Consider the following 21,745-nt stretch of genomic DNA (forward strand, 5'->3'; position numbering starts at 1 on the left):
GAAAAAACTTATATCAGTACAGATGGTACAACCACTGCTAATACTCATCCACCTGAGAAGAGTATAATACTAAAAGCAGTCATCCCAGTTAAGGATGAGCCAACACAACCACAATCACTATATGATATTATTGCCACTCCATATAAAATCTTACCCAAGGAACTTGGTAAGAAGCAGGAATTAATTCTTCATATTGTGGAACAGAATAATTATACTAATTTATATATGCAATCTCTAGATATTAAAGGAATACCTTCTCCCAAAATAGATATTCCTCCTCCAACTATTATTAGTTCAATTCCTGAGTCTTCTGATAAAGGGAAAGCAAAATTACCTGAGCATGAAACAATGATGCTTCAGGAAGAACCAATTATAGAAGATACTATCCAAAATCAAGAAAATGCATTTATGGATACTACTCTCATAGATCTCAATAGAATAGCTTATGGAAAGAATTGGAAATCAATAACAGCTTGACCATATCACAAGAGACGTACACCTGTTGATATACAAATGGAAGAAGATGATATACAACAGGCAGATCCATAGTAAATTGGCAAATAGATGGATTATCAGAATTAAAAATATTAGATGTTATGCGACATATGACAATGTATGCCTCTGCAAATAAAATGGCAGGCAACCCTGATCAAGAGGTTGCAAAAGCAATAGTCAATGGATTTACTGGCTGGTTACGAGGCTGGTGGGATTTTTATGTAGATGATGAAACCAAACAAAAAATCCTCAATAATACTTGACAATGGACCGCCAAAAATGAACAAAACCAAGAAATAATTTATACAGAGAGTGATGTTGTCAACACTCTAATATATACCATTACACTTCATTTTGTAGGCAGTACAGCATTATTAGCAACCAGATCAGAAGATCTGCTATCCAATTTACGCTGTCCTACCCTATCTCATTATAAATAGTATAAAGATGTATTTTTCTCAAGATTACTAATAAGAGAAGATTGTCAGCTAGACCACTGGAAAGAGAAATTTATAGCTAGTCTACCATATTTATTCGCAGAAAAAGTCAAAGAAAGACTGCGAAAGAAACATAATGGAATTATAGTATATTCATCATATACTTTAGGAGAACTCTCCGCAGAAATATGTGCCGAGGGATTAGCCTTATGCATAGATATGAAACTCAAAAGACAATTAGATAAACAAAAAATCACTAAGCGAAAAGAACTTGGTGACTTTTGCGAACAATTCGAATATTATCTTGATAAGGAAAATATGCCTGACAACTTATATAAGAAAAGGAAAAAATATAAAAAGGAAAAATATAAATCTAAAAATAAAGATAAGAAAAAATATTATAAAAAATCTAAAAAAAACTAATTGATAAGTTTTCCCCCAATACAAAGGGAAAAAGAAAACTATCAGTATGTTATAAGTGTGGTAAAGTAGGACATTATAAACATCAATATAAATTAAAACAGAAAATAGAATCATTACATTTAGATGAAACAATAAAATCAAAATTATATAATATAATTAATTATGATTCTTCGTCCTCTACTTCTACTAATCGCATATAGATCAAATCCAAGATGATGATTTTATGTGGACAGACTCTTCTGATTCCATTGATGATACAGATACAGAATCATCCAGTTCAATAAAAGATAATGATTGTAGTTGCCCCATACCAACACATAATGTACAGACACTCACTCAAGAAGATAATTTCATCTTAGATATTTTTGACAAAATTATTGATCCAGATGAAAAAAGAGTTGTCATTACTCAATTTATTTCTATCACAAAAAATAAAGCAAAATCACTTCCAATAAATAAATCTCCTGATGAATATATATTGCTTCACTAATGAAAAGAGTAAGTGAACAACACACTTCTCAAAAAGAACCCACAATTTCAGACCTCAAAAAATAAATTAAAGAAATAAAAACTGAAATAGTTCAATTAAAAAATAGAATTAAATCATTAGAATTACAACAACTATCTCAACAAAATTCAGAAACAGATGAAATAGAATTTGATCAACTGATGACATATGAACCAAATCCATCATCAAAGATTCCTGAATCTTCAGAAGCTAAGCCACAAATAGTAACTATTCCTTCTGTCAACTTAATAGACAAAATAGTAATACAAAAATGGTTTGTCCAAGTTAAGATTATTGTTGCAAAAGATTATAGCTTTGAAACTTCAGCTCTAATTGATTCTGGAGCTGATCTGAATTGTATCAATGAAGGACTTGTACCTTCAAAATACTTTGATAAAACTACTCAAATATTAAATACAGCAGATGGAAGTATATTATTTATTAAATACAAATTATCTAATGCTTCCGTTTGTAACAACTATCAATGTATTGATACACCATTAATTATGGTAAAAGGATTAAGCCAAGCTGTAATACTTGGAGTCCCATTCCTTACTTTACTATATCCTTTAACCATAGATGAAACAGGAATATCTTCAACCATTCAGAATATTCCAATACATTTTAATTTTATACAAAAACCAAAATTAAAAGAATTAAATAGTGTTAGAAGTCAGTTACAAAATAAAGAAGATTTCTTTATACTTTAAAGCAAGAAATTAAATATAAGTCTATTGAAGAACAAATACAAACTCCTTCAATTCAACAAAAAATCCAATCAATACAACATCATATAGAAACTTCAATATGCAGTGAACACCCTAATGCTTTTTGGAAAAGGAAAAAGCATACTAGTACTTTACCATATGAACAAGGATTTGATGAAAAACAAATACCTACAAAAGCTAGACCAATACAGATGAATATTATCTTATTAGATATGTGTCGCAAAGAGATTGCTGATCTCCAAAATAAAAAGCTCATAAGACCAAGCTCCTCACCTTGGAGCTGTGCAGCCTTTTATGTAAATAAAAATGCTGAAAAAGAACGAGGAGTTCCTCGATTCGTCATTAATTATAAACCTTTAAATAAAGTTTTAAAATGGATTAGATACCCTATTCCTAATAAAAAAGATTTATTAGATAGAGTTGCTCAAGCTAGTATCTTTTCCAAATTTGATATGAAATCTGGATATTGGCAAATACAAATCCAAGAAAAAGATAGATATAAAACAGCATTTAATGTTCCATTTGGTCAATATGAATTGAACGTTATACCATTTGGTTTAAAGAACGCTCCATCAGAATTCCAGAAAATAATGAATGATGTTTTTAATACCTATCATCATTTCATGATTGTCTAAATTGATGATGTTTTAATATTCTTTGAATCTTTAGATCAACATATCAAACACATGTTATATACTTCTTACAACCTCATATTCTGATTAAATTAAGAATCAAACAATAGGACTGTAGATCCTGGGCGTTTTGGTATCAAAGCCAAACAGTAGAACTGTCAAACAGTGGAACTGTGTAAACAGTTAAACTGATAAAACAATAATATTGTTCTTTAACAGTAAAACTATAAGTAAGAGATAAAAGTTACATTTGTACTAAAGAAACCAAGTTAAATTTACAGCCAAGAAAGTTGGTCCGAGAGTTAAGACAAGTGACAAGGGATAGTCTATTGCAAAGTACCGCCAAGGCCAGGAAGAGCCGCTTAGGGAAAACGCTGGACCCCTAAATGTTCAGATTGTCATTATCCGCAATCTAAGGATGGCAAATTTAATTAGGAATCTTACAAGTAATAATGCAACTTCATCTCAAACACTTAGAGTAAAAAACAAAGAACAAATTATCATAAATGACATTGAAGAAAATATTCAAAATTGGAATATTTCTAAGGTACCAATACATGACATTTACCATAAGGGATCATTTAAATTCAAGATGGGATATGCCATCAAGACAGTAGAAGAAAGTTTATCTGTCACTCAAAATCAAGAAGACTTTCAACTACTATCAAAAAAAATTATTGAAAAACATAAAGAAAATAAGTACAAATATTTACACATTGGCCTTATACAAATAGCAGTAAAACCTTTGACCCGACTAGGGTTGAACACTTCTATGCTTGTATGCCTAAGAGATACAAGACACTATCTTCACAGACTTGCTACTTGGCATGGTTGAATCCAGCCTTTGTAGTGGTCCAATATATTTTAATTGTTTTCCAAATTTTTCAGTCTCTTTAACTGATCCAAATATTCTAGATATACTAACAATAAATTTAAAAACTCATGGTTTTAATATGATCCATGGTTCTCAAAATCTAGCAATAGTATACAGAATATATTACAAAGTCATGAATACTTTATGTCCAAATATAATGAAAATTGATCAAAAAGATCAAACCATATTATTCCAAACAAATATGGAAAAATCCAATATGATTATACCTAAAACAATTTGTGCAATACAATAATAGTGACAATACAATTGACACTCACCTATACTTCATGGTATTATATCAGATCCCATGGATCATGAAATGGGACTATACTATTTCAGTCAATAATACAGCCGATTATACCTATATTCCTCGATTGGGGAAAACCATCTCTGTAAAATGGTGGGACATTTTCAAAATGGATCTCACCACCACCACACCAAAAAGAATACCCCAACAGACACCTAAATACCAGCCAAGCCCAAATACAGCCAATACCTCTTTTGACTTTCCAACCTACTTACGAAATATGTTGCAAACCAATCCCAATGCATCCAAAGAAGAACTAGAAAAACAAATGAAAGAGATCTTTACTGAGGCCGGAAGAAAACCAGTATCTTCCGAAGAAACTGAACAATCTTCCCCACTTCACACCAATAGATACCTTCAATTGAGTGAAGCTGATCCAGAAGAAGAAGAGACAGATCCAGAAGAAGACGATCCAGACGAATTCAGTCAACGACCATGAATAGGAAAAAGTCTCTACCAACATCACCACCGACAGCAATATCAATAATCCAAAAGAGGAACAGTCTCCACCGACAAAGCTCCATAAGAGACAAAACCCCGCCGACAGAAAACGACAAAAAGACTGTTTCAAAATTTGAAGCACTGTACCCACTATTATATACGACAAGAAGACACTATTCCATATAGCCACGTCCCCAACAAGAAGCACTGTACCAAGATGCGCTTACTGTAGCCACTTGGGAAACAAACAAATAGAGCACTGTACATAATGTCTTTATGTTTTGTTTTTTCTCTTTTTTCTTTTGTCTCTTCCCTTTTGCTGAACCACTTTTTACTTCACGACAAAGGAATCCCTTCTTTATTTTGATTCCCTTCCTTTTGACATGTCACTTTGCTTTGCCTTGAAGCAACCTCCCTCGCCTATAAAAAGGAAGGACCTCTCCTCATTTGAACAAGGTCGAACTCAGCATCCTCAACCATCCTCTTTCTACTCCCTGCTGCCTTCTCTCTCTGAGTTCTCTCTCTCAGTTCTCTCTCTTTGAGTTTTTTCTCTCTGAGTTTATTTCTACTGAATCCATTCTTGCTCAGTTCATTACCACTCTTCTGAGGTCGGAATATTGCATCAAACATCAGAGCTATCTTGACCTTCATAGCTCATCATATTCTAAACATATGATCAGGTTTTATCCTTCACCTTTCTTTCTATATCCATTATGTGTGACTGCAATCTAAAATCTCTCCCTTCATACTGTCCACAACACTGGAAGCTATTTTTCAGTTATTGTATTTGTACACAGTAAGTTTCAGATTTTCTATCTTGTCTTTTTCTTTTCTTCAGAGTTTGTAATAGTTATAGTTGTATTATTTCAGTTGCTCTGTTGTTATGTTGTAAACATTATACAATTGCTATAAAAAGATGTTATATCTGTTTATATCATGATGTGCATAAAATGCAGTTTAAAATTTTATTCAGTATAAAGATTGGCGAGTTATCTTATGCTCAATGGTTCGTGATTGATATCTCTATTATCCCTTTACTTTGCATACTCCTTTTTATCCTTAATTATTACAAAATCCTACAAGAACTTGTTAAATACAATAGCCTCTTATTCACATATTTACTTTAACCTAGATCAGTCTTACTACAAACACATATTATATACTTCTTATAACCTCATATTCTGATTAAATTAATAATCAAACAATAGGACTGTAGATCCTGGGCGTTTTGGTATCAGAGTCAAACAGTAGAACTGTCAAACAGTGGAACTGTGTAAACAGTTAAACTGATAAAACAGTAATACTGTTCTTTAACAGTAAAACTATAAGTAAGAGATAAAAGTTACATTTGTACTAAAGAAACCAAGTTAAATTTACATCCAAAAAAGTTGGTTCGAGAGTTAAGACAAGAGACAAGAGATAGTCTATTGCAAAGTACCGCCAAGGCCAGGAAGAGCCGCTTAGGGAAAACGTTGGACCCCCGAATGTCCAGATTGTCATTATCCGCAACCTAAGGATGGCAAATTTAATTAGGAATCTTACAAGTAATAATGCAACTTCATCTCAAACACTTAGAGTAAAAAACAAAGAACAAATTATCATAAATGACATTGAAGAAAATATTCAAAATTGGAATATTCCTAAGGTACGAATACATGACATTTACCATAAGGGATCATTTAAATTCAAGATGGGATATGCCATCAAGACAGTAGAAGAAAGTTTATCTGTCACTCAAAATCAAAAAGACTTTCAACTACTATCAAAAAAAGTTATTGAAAAACATAAAGAAAATAAGTACAAATATTTACACATTGGCCTTATACAAATGGCAGTAAAACCTTTGACCCGACTAGGGTTGAACACTTCTGTGCTTGTATGCCTAAGAGATACAAGACACAATATCTTCACAGACTCGCTACTTGGCATGGTTGAATCCAGCCTTTGTAGTGGTCCAATATATTTTAATTGTTTTCCAAACTTTTCAGTCTCTTTAACTGATCCAAATATTCTAGATATACTAACAATAAATTTAAAAACTCATGGTTTTAATATGATCCATGGTTCTCAAAATCTAGCAATAGTATACAGAATATATTACAAAGTCATGAGTACTTTATGTCCAAATATAATGAAAATTGATCAAAAAGATCAAACCATTTTCTAGAATTCTGATGGAGCGTTCTTTAAACCAAATGGCATAACGTTCCATTTATATTGACCAAATGGAACATTAAATGCTGTTTTATATCTATCTTTTTCTTGGATTTGTATTTGCCAACATCCAGATTTCATATCAAATTTGGAAAAGATATTAGCTTGAGCAACTCTATCTAATAAATCTTTTTTATTAGGAATAGGGTATCTAATCCATTTTAAAACTTTATTTAAAGGTTTATAATTAATGACTAATCGAGGAACTCCTCGTTCTTTTTCAGCATTTTTATTTACATAAAAGGCTGCACAGCTCCAGGGTGAGGAGCTTGGCCTTATGAGCTTTTTATTTTGGAGATCAGCAATCTCTTTGCGACACATATCTAATAAGATAGTATTCATCTGTATTGGTCTAGCTTTTGTAAGTATTTGTTTTTCATCAAATCCTTGTTCATATGGTAAAGTAATAGTATGCTTTTTCCTTTCCCAAAAAGCATTAGGGTGTTCACTGCATATTGAAGTTTTTATATGATGTTGTATTGATTGGATTTTTTGTTGAATTGAAGGAGTTTGTATTTGTTCTTCAATAGACTTATATTTAATTTCTTGCTTTAAAGTATAAAGAAATCATTATTTATTTTGTAACTGACTTCTAACACTATTTAATTCTTTTAATTTTGGTTTTTGTATAAAATTAAAATGTATTAGAATATTCTGAATGGTTGAAGATATTCATGTTTCATCTATGGTTAAAGGATATAGTAAAGTAAGGAATGGGACTCCAAGTATTACAGCTTGGCTTAATCCTTTCACCATAATGAATGGTGTATCAATACATTGATAGTTGTTACAAACGGAAGCATTAGATAATTTGTATTTAATAAATAATATACTTCCATCTGCTGTATTTAATATTTGAGTAGTTTTATCAAAGTATTTTGAAGGTACAAGTCCTTCATTGATACAATTCAGGTCAGCTCCAGAATCAATTAGAGCTGAAGTTTCAAAGCTATAATCTTTTGCAACAATAATCTTAACTTGGACAAACCATTTTTGTAGTACTATTTTGTCTATTAAGTTGACAGAAGGAATAGTTACTATTTGTGACTTAGCTTCTGAAGATTCAGGAATCTCTGATGATGGATTTGGTTCATATGTCATCAGTTGATCAAATTCTATTTCATCTGTTTCTGATTTTTGTTGAGATAGTTGTTGTAATTCTAATGATTTAATTCTATTCTTTAATTGAACTATTTCAGTTTTTATTTCTTTAATTTTTTTTTTGAGGTCTGAAATTGTGGGTTCTTTTTTAGAAGTGTGTTATTCACTTACTCTTTTCATTATTGAAGCAAAATTATATTCATCAGAAGATTTATTTATTGGAAGTGATTTTGCTTTATTTTTTGTGATAAAAATAAATTGAGTAATGACAGCTCTTTTTTCATCTGGATCAATAATTTTGTCAATAATATCTAAGATGAAATTATCTTCTTGAGTGAATGTCTATACATTATGTGTTGGTATGGGGCAACTACAATCATTATCTTTTATTGAACTGGATGATTCTGTATCTGAATCATTAGTGGAATCAGAAGAGTCTGTCCACATAAGATCATCATCTTGGATTTGATCTATATGAGAATTAGTAGAAGTAGAGGACGAAGAATCATAATTGATTATATTATATAATTTTGATTTATTGTTTCATCTAAATGTAATGATTCTATTTTCTTTTTTAATTTACATTGATGTTTATAATGTCCTACTTTACCACACTTATAACATACTGGTAGTTTTTTTTTTCCCTTTGTATTGGGGGAAAACTTATCAATTAGTTTTCCTTTAGATTTTTTATAATATTTTTTCTTATCTTTATTTTTAGATTTATATTTTTCCTTTTTATATTTTTTCCTTTTCTTATATAACTTGTCAGGCATATTTTTCTTATCAAGATAATATCCGAATTGTTCGCAAAAGTCACCAAGTTCTTTTCGCTTAGTGATTTTTTGTTTATCTAATTGTCTTTTGAGTTTCATATCTGTGCATAAGGCTAATCCCTCAGCACATATTTCTGCGGAGAGTTCTCCTAAGGTATATGATGAATATACTATAATTCCATTATGTTTCTTTCGCAGTCTTTCTTTGACTTTTTCTGCGAATAAATATGGTAGACCAGCTATAAATTTCTCTTTCCAGTGGTCTAGCTGACAATCTTCTCTTATTAGTAATCTTGAGAAAAATACATCTTTATACCATTTATAATGAGATAGGGTAGGACAGCGTAAATTGGATAGCAGATCTACTGATCTGGCTGCTAATAATGTTGTACTGCCTACAAAATGAAGTGTAATGGTATAGATTAGCATCACTCTCTGTATAAATTATTTCTTGGTTTTGTTCATTTCTGGCGGTCCATTGTCGAGTATTATTGAGGATTCTTTGTTTGGTTTCATCATCTACATAAAAATCCCACCAGCCTCGTAACCAGCCAGTAAATCCATTGACTATTGCTTTTGCAACCTCTTGATCAGGGTTGCCTGCCATTTTATTTGCAGAGGCATATATTGTCATATGTCGCATAACATCTAATATTTTTAATTCTGATAATCCATCTATTTGCCAATTTACTATGGATCTGCCTGAGTATGATACTGCCTGTTGTATAGCATTTTCTTCCATTTGTATATCAACAGGTGTAGGTCTCTTGTGATATGGTAAAGCTGTTATTGGTTTCCAATTCTTTCCATAAGCTATTCTATTGAGATCTATGGAAGTAGTATCCATAAATGCATTTTCTTGATTTTGGATAGTATCTTCTATAATTGGTTCTTCCTGAAGCATCATTGTTTCATGCTCAAGTAACTTTGCTTTCCCTTTATTAGAAGATATATATATATATATATATATATATATATATATAGGGATATTCTAAACTTCGCAATCCTTCAAAGGTTCAAGATAGAGAGAGTTGTGAAAGGTGGATTTATTAATTTTGTTATCTATTTTTTAAAAAAAGTTATTTTTGTGGTGCAAATTTGTAAATATTACTACAAGACAAAGGGTATTTTTGTCATCTCCAAAAAGGGTAAAATTGAAATTTTAACTAAAGGACAAGGGCACTCTACAAATAAAGTTCTAGGACACTAAATTTCTAAATGCCACTACATTTTTGTGAAAATTTCAAATTTGCACTTGCTAAATGGTAAAGTTACCTATTTAAATAATTTTTTAATAAAAAAGTAATTATTGTTTTAATAAATACACCTATCACAACCCCTTTTAACTTGAACCTTTGTATTTTGAGGGGTTGTTAACTCTAGACAAACCCACATATATATATATATATATATATATATATATATATATATATATATATATATATATATATATATATATATGTGTGTGTGTGTGTGTGTGTGTGTGTGTGTGTGTGTGTGTGTGTGTGTGTGTGTGTGTAATAAACCTTACAACAGCTGGCCAACTATAATGAATAGTATATAAGTGGAATGGGAACCGTTAGATCTTCATCATGCGGTTAAGAATGCACATCACTATTATAATTTTAATTTTTTTATATAAATCTGAGTAATATGAAATTTTGAGTGTATATACCTAACATTATTGCGGACCATATAAAAATATTATTTTCAATAATTTAAAATGATCAAACTACCCCTATCATTTTTCAAGGGTATTTCGATCATTTTATATTTTGAGAAATACTTTTTTTATATTTTTTATTTATGCGTCCTATTTTTTAGTACACATCTAAAATTTCATTATAATCCGATTTATAGAAAATAATTAAAATTAAAACAATGATGTGCATTATGAATCATATGATGAAGATCTAACGGCTCCCATTCCATTCCACTTTTATTACTATTCATTATAGCTGGTCAGCTATTGTTAGCTTTTTCCATATATATATATATATACTATTTAAAAAAATTGGGGTTGGATCTTGATCTGGATCCAGGTTAGATCTTGATTTGGATTTGGGTTGGATCTGGATCTGGATCCAGGATGGATTCGGATTGGATCCACCTGCACCCAGATCCGATCCAAAATTTAATTCGTACCTTTTGGATCCTGATTTGGCTTTCAGATCCAAATTTTAGGTCCATACCCAGATCCAAATAGGGTGATATCTGGGTTTTGGATCTAAATCGGGTAAATTGTCAACCCTTCTCACTTCTTCCCTTCTCTCTTGGGGTGGCAATGGGTCGAGTTCGGCTGGACCCCAACCCAGACCCGAATGTATTCAAATCTAGGTTTTGGACCCAGACCTGACCAGTCGGGTCCAAAAGTCGGACCCATACCCATACCCATCGAGTCCCGAGTCTGGTCGAGTCCACTGTCACCCTCACTATGTACCCTACAATGGTGAACAACAGAGAACTGATTTTTGAGGGGTGGGCTATTAGAAGGAGAGAGACATTCGAGATCCAGAAAGAGAGCTGTCTCCAAGACTCTGAGAAAGGAAGAATTGCAGTAAGGGAGGATAGTGATCAGGTTCAACCATTCAGGGAACCAGGGTAAGACGAAAAGTATTACAACGATTTTAGGGTTGGGGCTTTGGCCTTTGGGTAAACTAAAAATTCGGGTCCGAGTACCCCTTGGATCGGGTATAGCAAGACCTGTACCCGGACACGGGACTATCCGGTATCCTTTAGTGGACCCAGACCCTACCTGCGGGTCCAAAACTTGGACCCATACCTGCACCCGTGTCAGGTATACCTGGCGGGTATGGGTCGAGTCCGGGTCCATTGGCACCCCTAATTCTCTCACAACCACCAATAATCTCTCTCTTCCTATCAACCCTTCTCTCTTTCCAACTCTCTCTAGACCACCTCCTAGACCCGCTCTCTCTATTCTCTCTCACCCACAAACTGCAACCCTACACTCCCACGCCCCTCTCTCTCACCAAGCAAATGGAAACTCTATGCTCTCTTTCTATGCCCTGAGCTACCACAGCCCAATCTCTCCAACTTTGTTTTAATGGGTTCTCCCTAATGGGGTATGAAAGTGAAAGTGAGAGAGAGAGAGGTTAACTCTCTAGAGGGAGGAGAGGTTTACAAGAGGTATATTTTCAGTGAGTTTGGGAATGTTTCAAGATTCTTGTGAGTTCCAATACGGGGCTTATTAAAGACACACCATACCTCCCTCATCCGTAGATTAATTTGAATGTGGGCCATCAACATTTTGACCAAACAAAAAACAAAAAGAAAATATTGCAGATTTGATTTAATTTTCAGCCCAACATGGCCTAAAAATGTTGAAATCAATGGCCATTAACAGTTCTTTGAAACTTATGAAGCATAGCTCACTAAGACATTTTAACTGCGGATAACACAACACCCAGCAGGAAGACATGAAGGTATGTAGGCATTTCCTATTATGTAGCACACACCACAGAAAAATAAGAAAGAAGTGTATAGGAATATCTTATTATCATACAAAACCCCATCGGAAAAATAACAATAAGGTGCTTGGCATTTTTTGTCATGTATGACCTGAGAGAGTGGATATAAGAAAGTAGTAGTTAGACATTTTCTATAATGTTCTACTGGCTGGATGTGAACATAGAATCTATCACCGAGCTAGGGTAGGCAAAAAACTCTAGAAATTCTGGTCAGCCAAAAAATAATAATGTAAAAATATTATGGACATGGAAACATGCGCTAGAAACTTCAATTAAAATAATCTTGATAATGAACAATTTGTTGTTTGGTACTGTCCATCCTAAAATTATCTGAGATAAATTTATATGCAGCTTCACATATAAATTTTATCTTTTTGTAAAGTTGATTTTACTCGAGTAATTTGCTGAATGTCACTTAGTTTTATCTAGAAGTAGCAAAAAGTCACTGAAAATTGCTGAAATGATATTACAACATTATAGGGCATGGACCAAACAGCGAATAAAGTAATATTATACTGAGTATATTAATTTTAAATCAACTCTAGATAATATTATTTGTCATCCAAACAGGCAGGTTATGAGTGAGTACTCAAAACAATGTAGGTTAATACCCTACAAACACTATAGTGTTTTGAGAGAAACCATGAAGTTGCAAGACCTAGCAATAACATTCGCAAGTTATTATCTACTGATCATTTCCAGAACCTCATAAAAAAGCTGCACATATGCTGTTGAAGTCTTATGATCCGCTGTCATAGATGTTAATCGGAAGCTTAACAGGCCTACTGAAACAATCACGCAACAGAGTGTGAAAACCAATAAAGGGACAAAAAGAAGAACAATTTACACCAACCATGGTATTTTAGTACACATCTACAAATGAGGTGGTTCCCTTATTTCCTCTGCAGTTCAATTTCTACATTTAGTCAATCAAATAACTATAGAAACATAGTTACAGAGTCAAAACTGATACTCCCAACAACAATCTAAGTCCGAATTGAATATTCAATATGCCGACAACACAATCTGATGAAATATCAAGTTGAACCATAACATGTAGCACCCACAAAATCCAGCAGAATGACATCAGTAAAGAAAGGACTAAAAGCTTATTGATGGATAAAGAAAACCCTGACAAGGAACTAGAGCAGCTGAGCTGCAAAGTATGAGAATCAATGGAGGGTGCACAAAGAAGCTAGAAAACCAAATAGTGGTACGGCAGTAATTAGAATAAGTTTTCTTTTAGAAGAGCCGTAATTCTCTTTCATTATTTATTTATTTATTCTGGAAGTTATCTTTTAAGAAGTCAGAAAGTTCAGGCTATAGAATACAGAAAGCTGGGTTTTAGATAAGGGCTATGCATCACAGGAAAACAACAGTATTCACCAATGATTTGTTTTCAAGATTTATTATAGAGGATGTAGGGTTTCATCCAAACAGGACTTTTAATATAGCACACACATCATTAGTTGCCAGATAGAGACTGTTACATCTCAGCATTAGCCTTTTAAGAGAACAAATGTCATACTACAAGATCCACATGCTAGAAGTACAAAAATGCTCACTTTGCGAACACATGAGGGCCTTACCATTGTTTAGAAAATGGGGCCGCCTAGCTAGGCACTGAAAGGGCCCTAGGCCTCATGCCTAGGCCTGGGCAGCTCTCCCTGGGTGCCTGTACCTTGGTGCCCTCCTACGCCCGCCTAGGGTGGCACCCAGCGCCCAGGCATGGCCCCTTTTTTTTGAAATAAAGTAGCCCCTAAGTTCACTTCAGGTCATTTTGATCGACAAAATATACTACAAAAGGGTGTTTGGGGTTTATTCTAAATGCCCAAAGTGAGAAAAAAATTAAAAAAATCTAAACCCAAGAAACACCCCAAGTCGATTGATTTTGCAAATTTCCTTAAATAAAAAAAAAAAAGGAAATGAAGTTTGAAGAAGCATCCAAAACCATACCCTTTATTATTAGAATTTTTTTAGGGTGCTAGTAAGGGTATTTGCATGAAAACATCAGTTGGAATACATATAAATACAACAAAATACAAAATTAACCCACATATCTGCATATATGGGTGCTTGGACAGCACATACATGCATACCTAGCCGCTAGGCGCCAGGCCAGCCGCCTAGGGGCCACAGTGTTTCTGAAACATTGGGCCTCACTATCCTGGAAAGAAGAAAATGCAAAAGGGAACCCCTCTCAATACAGAATGACAACTTAAACTTTTATTCAGAAATGTTTCGTAACTAACTTCTACATTGAAAAAATAAAAGGAAAAAAAACCTCCAGTTTCGTACAAAGCCATGAAGAAAAAAAAAAACGAAAGATGAGTCTTAGTGTGTATGTTGAGAATGAATTCCAGTAACAACAAAAAATTGTCTTGAGAAATTTTTAACAATTCAGTATTTCAAAGAACAATGAACCATTAAAAAAGTTTCACAGAACGTTGTTGCAAGTCTTTGACCAGGTATGAGCAACCATTTAAGCATGAAGCAAGCTGACCACTCAACTTATGGATAAGCCATGCCATGAACAAAAAAAGTATAATGTAACCTAAAGGAAACTGCTCATGTGAAGATAACAATATGAGAAGACAAATTGGTTAGAAACATGAGCAGCATGAGCAATATTTGTTCCACGTCATGGTAAGATAACCACGTCAAAGTACAGAGGGCGAATACCAAGGCAGAGTAGTATTGGACATTAAGCTCAAGAAGGGTGTCAACCATATTGGAGTTTATCAACAAGTTTTTGAGAATATGAGATAATTTCCAGGGCATTGGGGGCATAGTTCTATTAGGTAACACTATCACCAATGGCATATTAAAAAAAATGTCCAACCCAAGAATGACATTAGAAGATAAGGATCCTTCATTCAGAAAGTAAAAACAAATCCTTAAAACTTCATTTCATAAATAACATCCCACTTGGGACAATGTTATCCACACAGATAATGACAAAACACAAGAGCTGTAGCACATAAAAAACAAAAGATCGACAGGAAGATATGCCTCAAAAAATTCTGCGATCATGTTCAAAATAGACTGAGTTGCACATTAAATTATTTACAATGCCATATCTGTTAGTATACATTCATTAGCATTTGCAAAAGGTTTTGGAGGGCTAGCAGCACTTTGCTGACTTCAGTCATGAGGAACACTTTAAGATGTCATGATTGATGATGCTATAACTTGTATCTTCAAAGTGTCAAGTGAACAAACCAGAACAGCCATAAAAGTCAAATTGACATGCTCACACATAGATCTGCACAAAGCTCCTTCCTATGCATGAGCATGCTATGTGCCATACAAGGGGCCACCCAGAATGGATGTTGATGGGGATATATACTCATATCCACAAAAGGAAACCAACATCAATTAGGCTGTGCATTAACAAAGCTGCATGTATTCAGTGTTGTGGACAATCGTGGCAAGGCCCTTTATGCTGATGGCCGTCTCCCAGCAGATACGCATTAAAAGCTGCCAGGAGTTCCTTATTGCTCATAAGTGTTAAGAAGCTTATGCATCGCAATTATATAAAACAGCTCCCCTTTGTTTTGTCTAGTTTAACCACAACATGCAAGAACAGTAGTTTCATGCTGGCTGGACCGCATTTGTACAATATGCGGTCCAAAGGTATAAAGCATCCATCTTAAAGATGGATGCAAATAGGTGGTCCATCTAAAAAACAATTCTAACTAATGTCCTAAATGTTTTTTTAATATAATTATTATTTCTAGTTTCAATTTTTTTTTTTTTCTTTTTTTTCATATTCATAATCTCCATGTTAAAGATTATATATTCTCTAAAAATTAGGATCAAATTATATTTATTGCCAAGCCTGCATTTCTACAATATGCGGGCTGGCCGCATGCTAACCGCGTCCCAACATGCAATAAGTGGATAGTAGCATAACAGTTCCCTTTTGTTTTGGCTAGTTCAACCATAACATGCAATAAGTGGATAGTAGCGATGCCTGTATGGAAGATCATGCTTTTATACTCAGTCTAATCTATAGGAACAGTCACTACTTTCTTTAAAATCAAACACGATTTTGTCATTAGCATATCTGTTCCTCTGGATAGGGCATTGCTTGAATTTGGGCTTTGTTGGGCTTTGGAACCCTATGTAGGAAGAATATAATGATTGGATGGAACCACTCAAAAAAAATTTAATGATTAAGATTGATAGGTGGGCCAGGATCGACTTCTTTCTTCCTTTAGTTATGGATAGGTCCATTTCTAAGACAGCGGATGTAATTTACAAGATTGAACAACTAACCATGGAGTTTTCTCATTGTTTGAGGCATATCATATTCAGTCACTGGCGCCAAATGCTTGCCTTGCAAGATATACAGACATGTCCTAAATGCTTGCCTTGCTAGATGTCTGGCTAGATGGCAGACATGTCCTAAATGCTTGTCTTGCTAGTGCAGCTCCGACTTGGGCAAAATAGGCTGCATCCCTGGCTAGGATGACCTTCTACTTTGATCTCTTCTATTTCATTGTTCTGCATTACTTGAAGGTTTATTTAATTTTGTTAAGTTCTTATACTACCTACTTAAGCTATACATAGAACATAATACTGCACCAAAATCATTACTCTGGCAAGGTAGGAATATCCTTAAGTAATCTTTGTGGACGCCTCAAGTATGATAATTACATGGAGTAGATACCCAACTCTAGGAGGATAATGCAGCAACTTCAGAAGTATAACTAAACACTTAAGAGTCTGCAAAAAGTCCTTTTGAGGGATAGCCAAAGCCTTAGAAGATTTTTTGAGGGATAGCCAAAGCCTTAGAAGATTACCCCTGAGTGTCAACCCATTGGGACCCAATTTACCTACTACTTTTGAGGGCCTACTATATTCTAATTACATCAAGGAGTCTCAATCAGTCCCTTTCCCAGCACTCCTGCCCAAGAGATCATCATTGTAGTGCACTAATGTCAGCAGTCAAGACCTGGAGCCCTTCTTGCCTTCCTGCGGGCATCCAAACCATAGTGGCTCTGTTCAGTTCTTCCCTTTCTAGGGGTGCAGCACCATTTGCCAGGCTAAACACACCTCACCCCCACTCCACTCCCAACAACTACAATTAAGCTTTCTAATTCAAATGATAAAGAAATAATAATTTAATACAATTTAACTTTAGAATAGTCATGCCGGAACTGATAAAAGGGGATAATCCAATTCAATTTTTCTGGGGATAGCATTCTACAACTATATGCACTTTTTTTTTTTTGGTAATTAATCCTACCTATAAAGTTGTTTGCTTCTCCTCTTTGACATCAGATTGAAGTACAGACTCGGTGCATTTTTTTCCATCCTTAGATTTTCTCAATGCGCCTCTTAACCCCAGCACAATGAACAAATTTGTAAGTGTGAGCAGTGATTCAGCACTCCCATGTAGCCAATCGACATTCGACAGTGAAGTCCCATAATGCAATTTTGCTGCAATGGTACAAACATGAGTTGTATCTTTTTCCATTGTTAACATAACATGAGAGACATCATGCTATAAACATTTGCAATAGTTTTTACAATGATTCTCTGAAATTATCAAATGATCATGCTTCTATGAAATTTAAATCAAACAGACTTACCATAGATTCCAGCTGGTACTGTATGAGCGACATGAGATACCAGGCACAAAAATGGGGGAAAAAAAAGAAAATAGTTAGCAATAAATACAAGGAAACCCACAAATTAAATAGGTAGAAGAGAAATTTTTATTATATTTTTCTTAGAATGAAAAATAAACAAGGGTGTGAAATTTGGAACTAAATCATTGAACCAAAGAGCTCCATATCCATAGACTAGATCACTAGATGATGCTTTATGCACACAAATGATTAATATGAAAGAATGTGTTATGAAAACATGTCTCAATAGAAATGTAGGGGATGGTATGTATAAATGTGCTTTATTGCCATCTCTTAATCTATCTTTAAAAATCATTTAGTTTGTTCGGAGTGAATTTCATTTTCATAAATTAGCGGACTTCTAAAATTAATCGGTGCTGGTTTCTTTGTGATTCAGAAAATAGTGTAAAGTCCTACTTGGAGCAAACTAAGCAATTGTTTAATGTTCATTCATCCAGAAGGTCAACGTTTTTCAATGCTCCATTCATACACAAGGATTTAGCTTGGATTCCATGTCAATCATATGCTTTTGTATAGATTGAAAAAATTTAAAACTTCAATCTCTATGTATTGAGTTTAAAGAATATGCACACCTTAGCTTCAGAGCTGCAAAATTCTACGAAAGACGAGAAATCCACTTTAAAAGGTCAAAGAATAAATATAACATTTGTGAGAGAAAAAGTTACTTTATCTCCAATGAAGTGCCGACGGTAAAAATCCCAATGGCTTCATCAGAAATTTCAAGCTCTTGCTAACATCCCAATAACTTAAGTAGCACATTTTCCTAAAAAGGAAAAGGAAAAACAGAGAGCCTTATAGTGCAGCAAAATTTTCAGAAGTTTCAAATTCCAAGAATATTCTCAACAAGCCACTGAATGTTACAAAAAGAGAACATCTCTTTCGCGCTTTTCATACTCAGGATATTCAATAAATTCCAAGCTTCAGGAAAACGCTAGAGTTCAAAACCAGAATTCCATTTTTCTGAAAAGCTCTACATTTCCAAAAACAATGAACTGGATTTTCTGGGCTGTCTGGATTATGAATCCAATACTCTCTGTAACTTTACAAACAAGTGAGTTCAAATTTTTTTGAAGCTTCAATAACTTAGAATTTCATCGAATATAGTTATAGGAAATTTTTTTCATGTGGCTGGAACCGCCTTTCCAGATTTGCTGTCCCCAAGGTATAAAGCATCCATCTTTAGGTGGTCCATCAAAAAATAATTGGTCCAAATGTTTTCTTAATAGAATTATTATTTTTAATTTTTAAATTTATTTATTTTTTCATATTCATGATCTCCATGTTAGAGATTACATGTCCTTAAAAATTAGGTCCAAAATACATCTCAAAAATAGATTTTTTAAGAGGTGAGGTTCTTCAGATTCACACATAAGTTGGATCATCCCCCTAAAAACAACATAAAACAAATGCAAATTCCTACATGAACTGAAATTCAGAAAAAATTAAAAAGGACAAAACGCACATCTATTTATTGAAAATAATAATAATGCTAGTTCAATCCTCACTGAAAATTCCGAATAAGTAATGAAAATCACGAAATTGCTTCCAAAAACTCTATCAGGAGTAAAATTCTGAGCTGACTAATCTCATCTCATATTACAAGAAACCCACGACAGAAAAAATAAATAAATAAATAGAACCAATACTTACTTGTAGCTCCCACAAATGCCAGTAGAAAGTAGAAACCAAAGAGGGTTAGCTTGGGAGAAGAATTTGACTTGGTGATAAAATAAAGAAAACCAATATATGGAAACAGGGAAGCTGCAAATAACTGAGAAGCTATGCTCTGAGAATCAATGGTGGGTGCCCATGGATCCACTGGTAAAATTCCACAAATAATAGAAAGAGAATAGTTGGTGGACATTGGGTTTTTTCTCTCCTTCTTATCCACAAGAGATTTTCGAGAAAAGCCTAGAAACCGCTCTCTCGAAAATTGGGAGAGCTGAGTAGTGGAGCAGAGAGTGGGAGGGGGAAAGAGAGAAGCAATGGCCGTCATTTTGGATATTCTCCTGCGGATTTAATGGCACCAATAAGCGGGCTTTGTTGCAAAGGAGGCACGGAGGACTTGCACCATGGAATACCAGAAGCCAAAAGATAGTATACTCCCGCGGGAGTAGATTGCACATCTTACTCTTTCATTATCCAACCTTGTTACCCACGTAAACTCTGTCTCTCCCTCTATCTCTCTCTAAGTTTCATGGCTCATGTGATGAATAATTGTAGTTTCTGGTGAGCTAGTTTCTTGAATTCAAGAACCCCATGCCTTGTTTTGAGCTCTCTTTACTCTCTATTCTCCTCTCTCTCTCTTACACATTTTTTTCATGAAAAAGTAGTTGATTGTTGGGTCGTCCCATTTGGTTCTTACTTTTATGCAATGTTTCTTGTAAGAAGAGAGGTGGCATCCATTTATCCCACTCTTATTTCACCCCTACCCCTGAGTAATGTTGAAGATGTTCATGCCATGAAATTGGAGGCAAATTGGCAAAGCAATCGTTATTTGGATGGACAAGGCAGCCCTTTTAAAGTTACAGTCATTGATGGCCATCTATAATCTCTAAATTCTATAGAGAATGGATGATGTGGTTTTTTCTTTTCTTTTTTTTTTTTTTTTTTTTTTTTTTTTTTTTTTTTAATGGCTAATTTGGAATAGATGATTGTAATGAGCTCCTTATTGGTCTTTTTCTTGACATACAGATGTAATTCCTTATGTGACTTTTTCTTAAGTAGTGATATGCATGATCAAGGCTTTGTTGGTCTCCCCCTTGCTCTTCCTCTGTTTCTTCTTTTTCATGTATGAGGATAAAAAGATAGAAGCGAATAAAGCAAACCAAAAAAAAGAAAATAAGAGAAAAAGCAAAGAGAAAATATATTGGAATAATTCGAGGCAAAGAGAATAAATGGCGATAGCGAAGGAGAAGGGACCGATAAAGTTCCTGTATTTACAGTGGATGGTGATGTGATCAAAGAGACCATAAAGTGTACATCTTTTCTGGTTGTTCCATCAATGATTTTTTGGATTAGGTGATTGGGCTAAGGGAGCATGGAACTTGAACAATGAGCCGTCTGTGTTTTTGGTCTTCGAGATGTGGCTGATGTCAAGAGCGCTATTGATTAGAAGATTTGGAGGGTGAGGAAAGCTTTTTACAACGGAACCTTGGACAAGTAGTTTGCATGGGTCTTTTATTTCGAAGAGTGCTTTCTGGTTTGGTGAACAGTAGAGTGACAGGTGGCCTTCTACTCTGTATCATAGTCTAGGGGCAATCCATCAAGATCATAACTTACTGATAAATGGTTGGATGGGCTATGTGAGGGGCCAGAATAAGAATTATCACTGAAGCTATCAGGTGGTCTTTCAAGCGGTGGAGGATGGTAGCAAGCCATATATATAGTTGGTGTAGAAGGGCAGCACTTTGGGGAGTCTCAACTGTTTTGGATGATTCCTTTACATGATTGGAACTTGAGAGTATTCCAGCATCTAGCTAACATATGTAGTGGTTATTTGGATGTTGGCTAGGCTGCTCTGAAAGGATCTAATTTGCCTTTTGTAAAGGTTAGAGTCAATTAAAACGACTACTCACATTCACCTAAGAAGATCAGACTTAGGGTTAATTTAGAGGACTTTATTATTGATATTATGTTCGAGAGATTAAAAGTTAGCTCA

General features: G+C 34.1%; 1 protein-coding gene across 6 annotated transcripts; it reads right to left on the minus strand.

Annotated features, from left to right (window-relative positions):
* Positions 1–257: 257 nt before the first annotated feature.
* Positions 258–20,095, minus strand: LOC105420873 (1-acyl-sn-glycerol-3-phosphate acyltransferase). Of its 6 annotated transcripts, none has more exons than XM_088854417.1 (4): positions 19,735–20,095; positions 18,025–18,042; positions 17,679–17,872; positions 258–334 (listed from the first exon to the last, which is right to left on the minus strand). In XM_088854417.1, exons 1-3 carry the CDS (start codon positions 20,078–20,080, stop codon positions 17,679–17,681), a joined length of 558 nt encoding a protein of 185 aa, XP_088710543.1. In that variant the 5' UTR covers positions 20,081–20,095; the 3' UTR covers positions 258–334. The 6 variants fall into 6 exon arrangements, with proteins under 6 accessions (XP_088710543.1, XP_011624442.1, XP_088710548.1 ...); XM_011626140.3 differs by lacking the exon at positions 258–334 and adding an exon at positions 6,006–6,355; XM_088854422.1 differs by lacking the exon at positions 258–334 and adding an exon at positions 12,417–12,515.
* Between the last annotated feature and the right edge of the window lie 1,650 nt (positions 20,096–21,745).

Source organism: Amborella trichopoda, chromosome 1 (assembly GCF_054954075.1).
Source record: "Amborella trichopoda isolate Santa Cruz 75 chromosome 1, AtrichopodaSantaCruz75HAP2 v2.0, whole genome shotgun sequence".
NCBI classification, from domain to species: domain Eukaryota; kingdom Viridiplantae; phylum Streptophyta; class Magnoliopsida; order Amborellales; family Amborellaceae; genus Amborella; species Amborella trichopoda.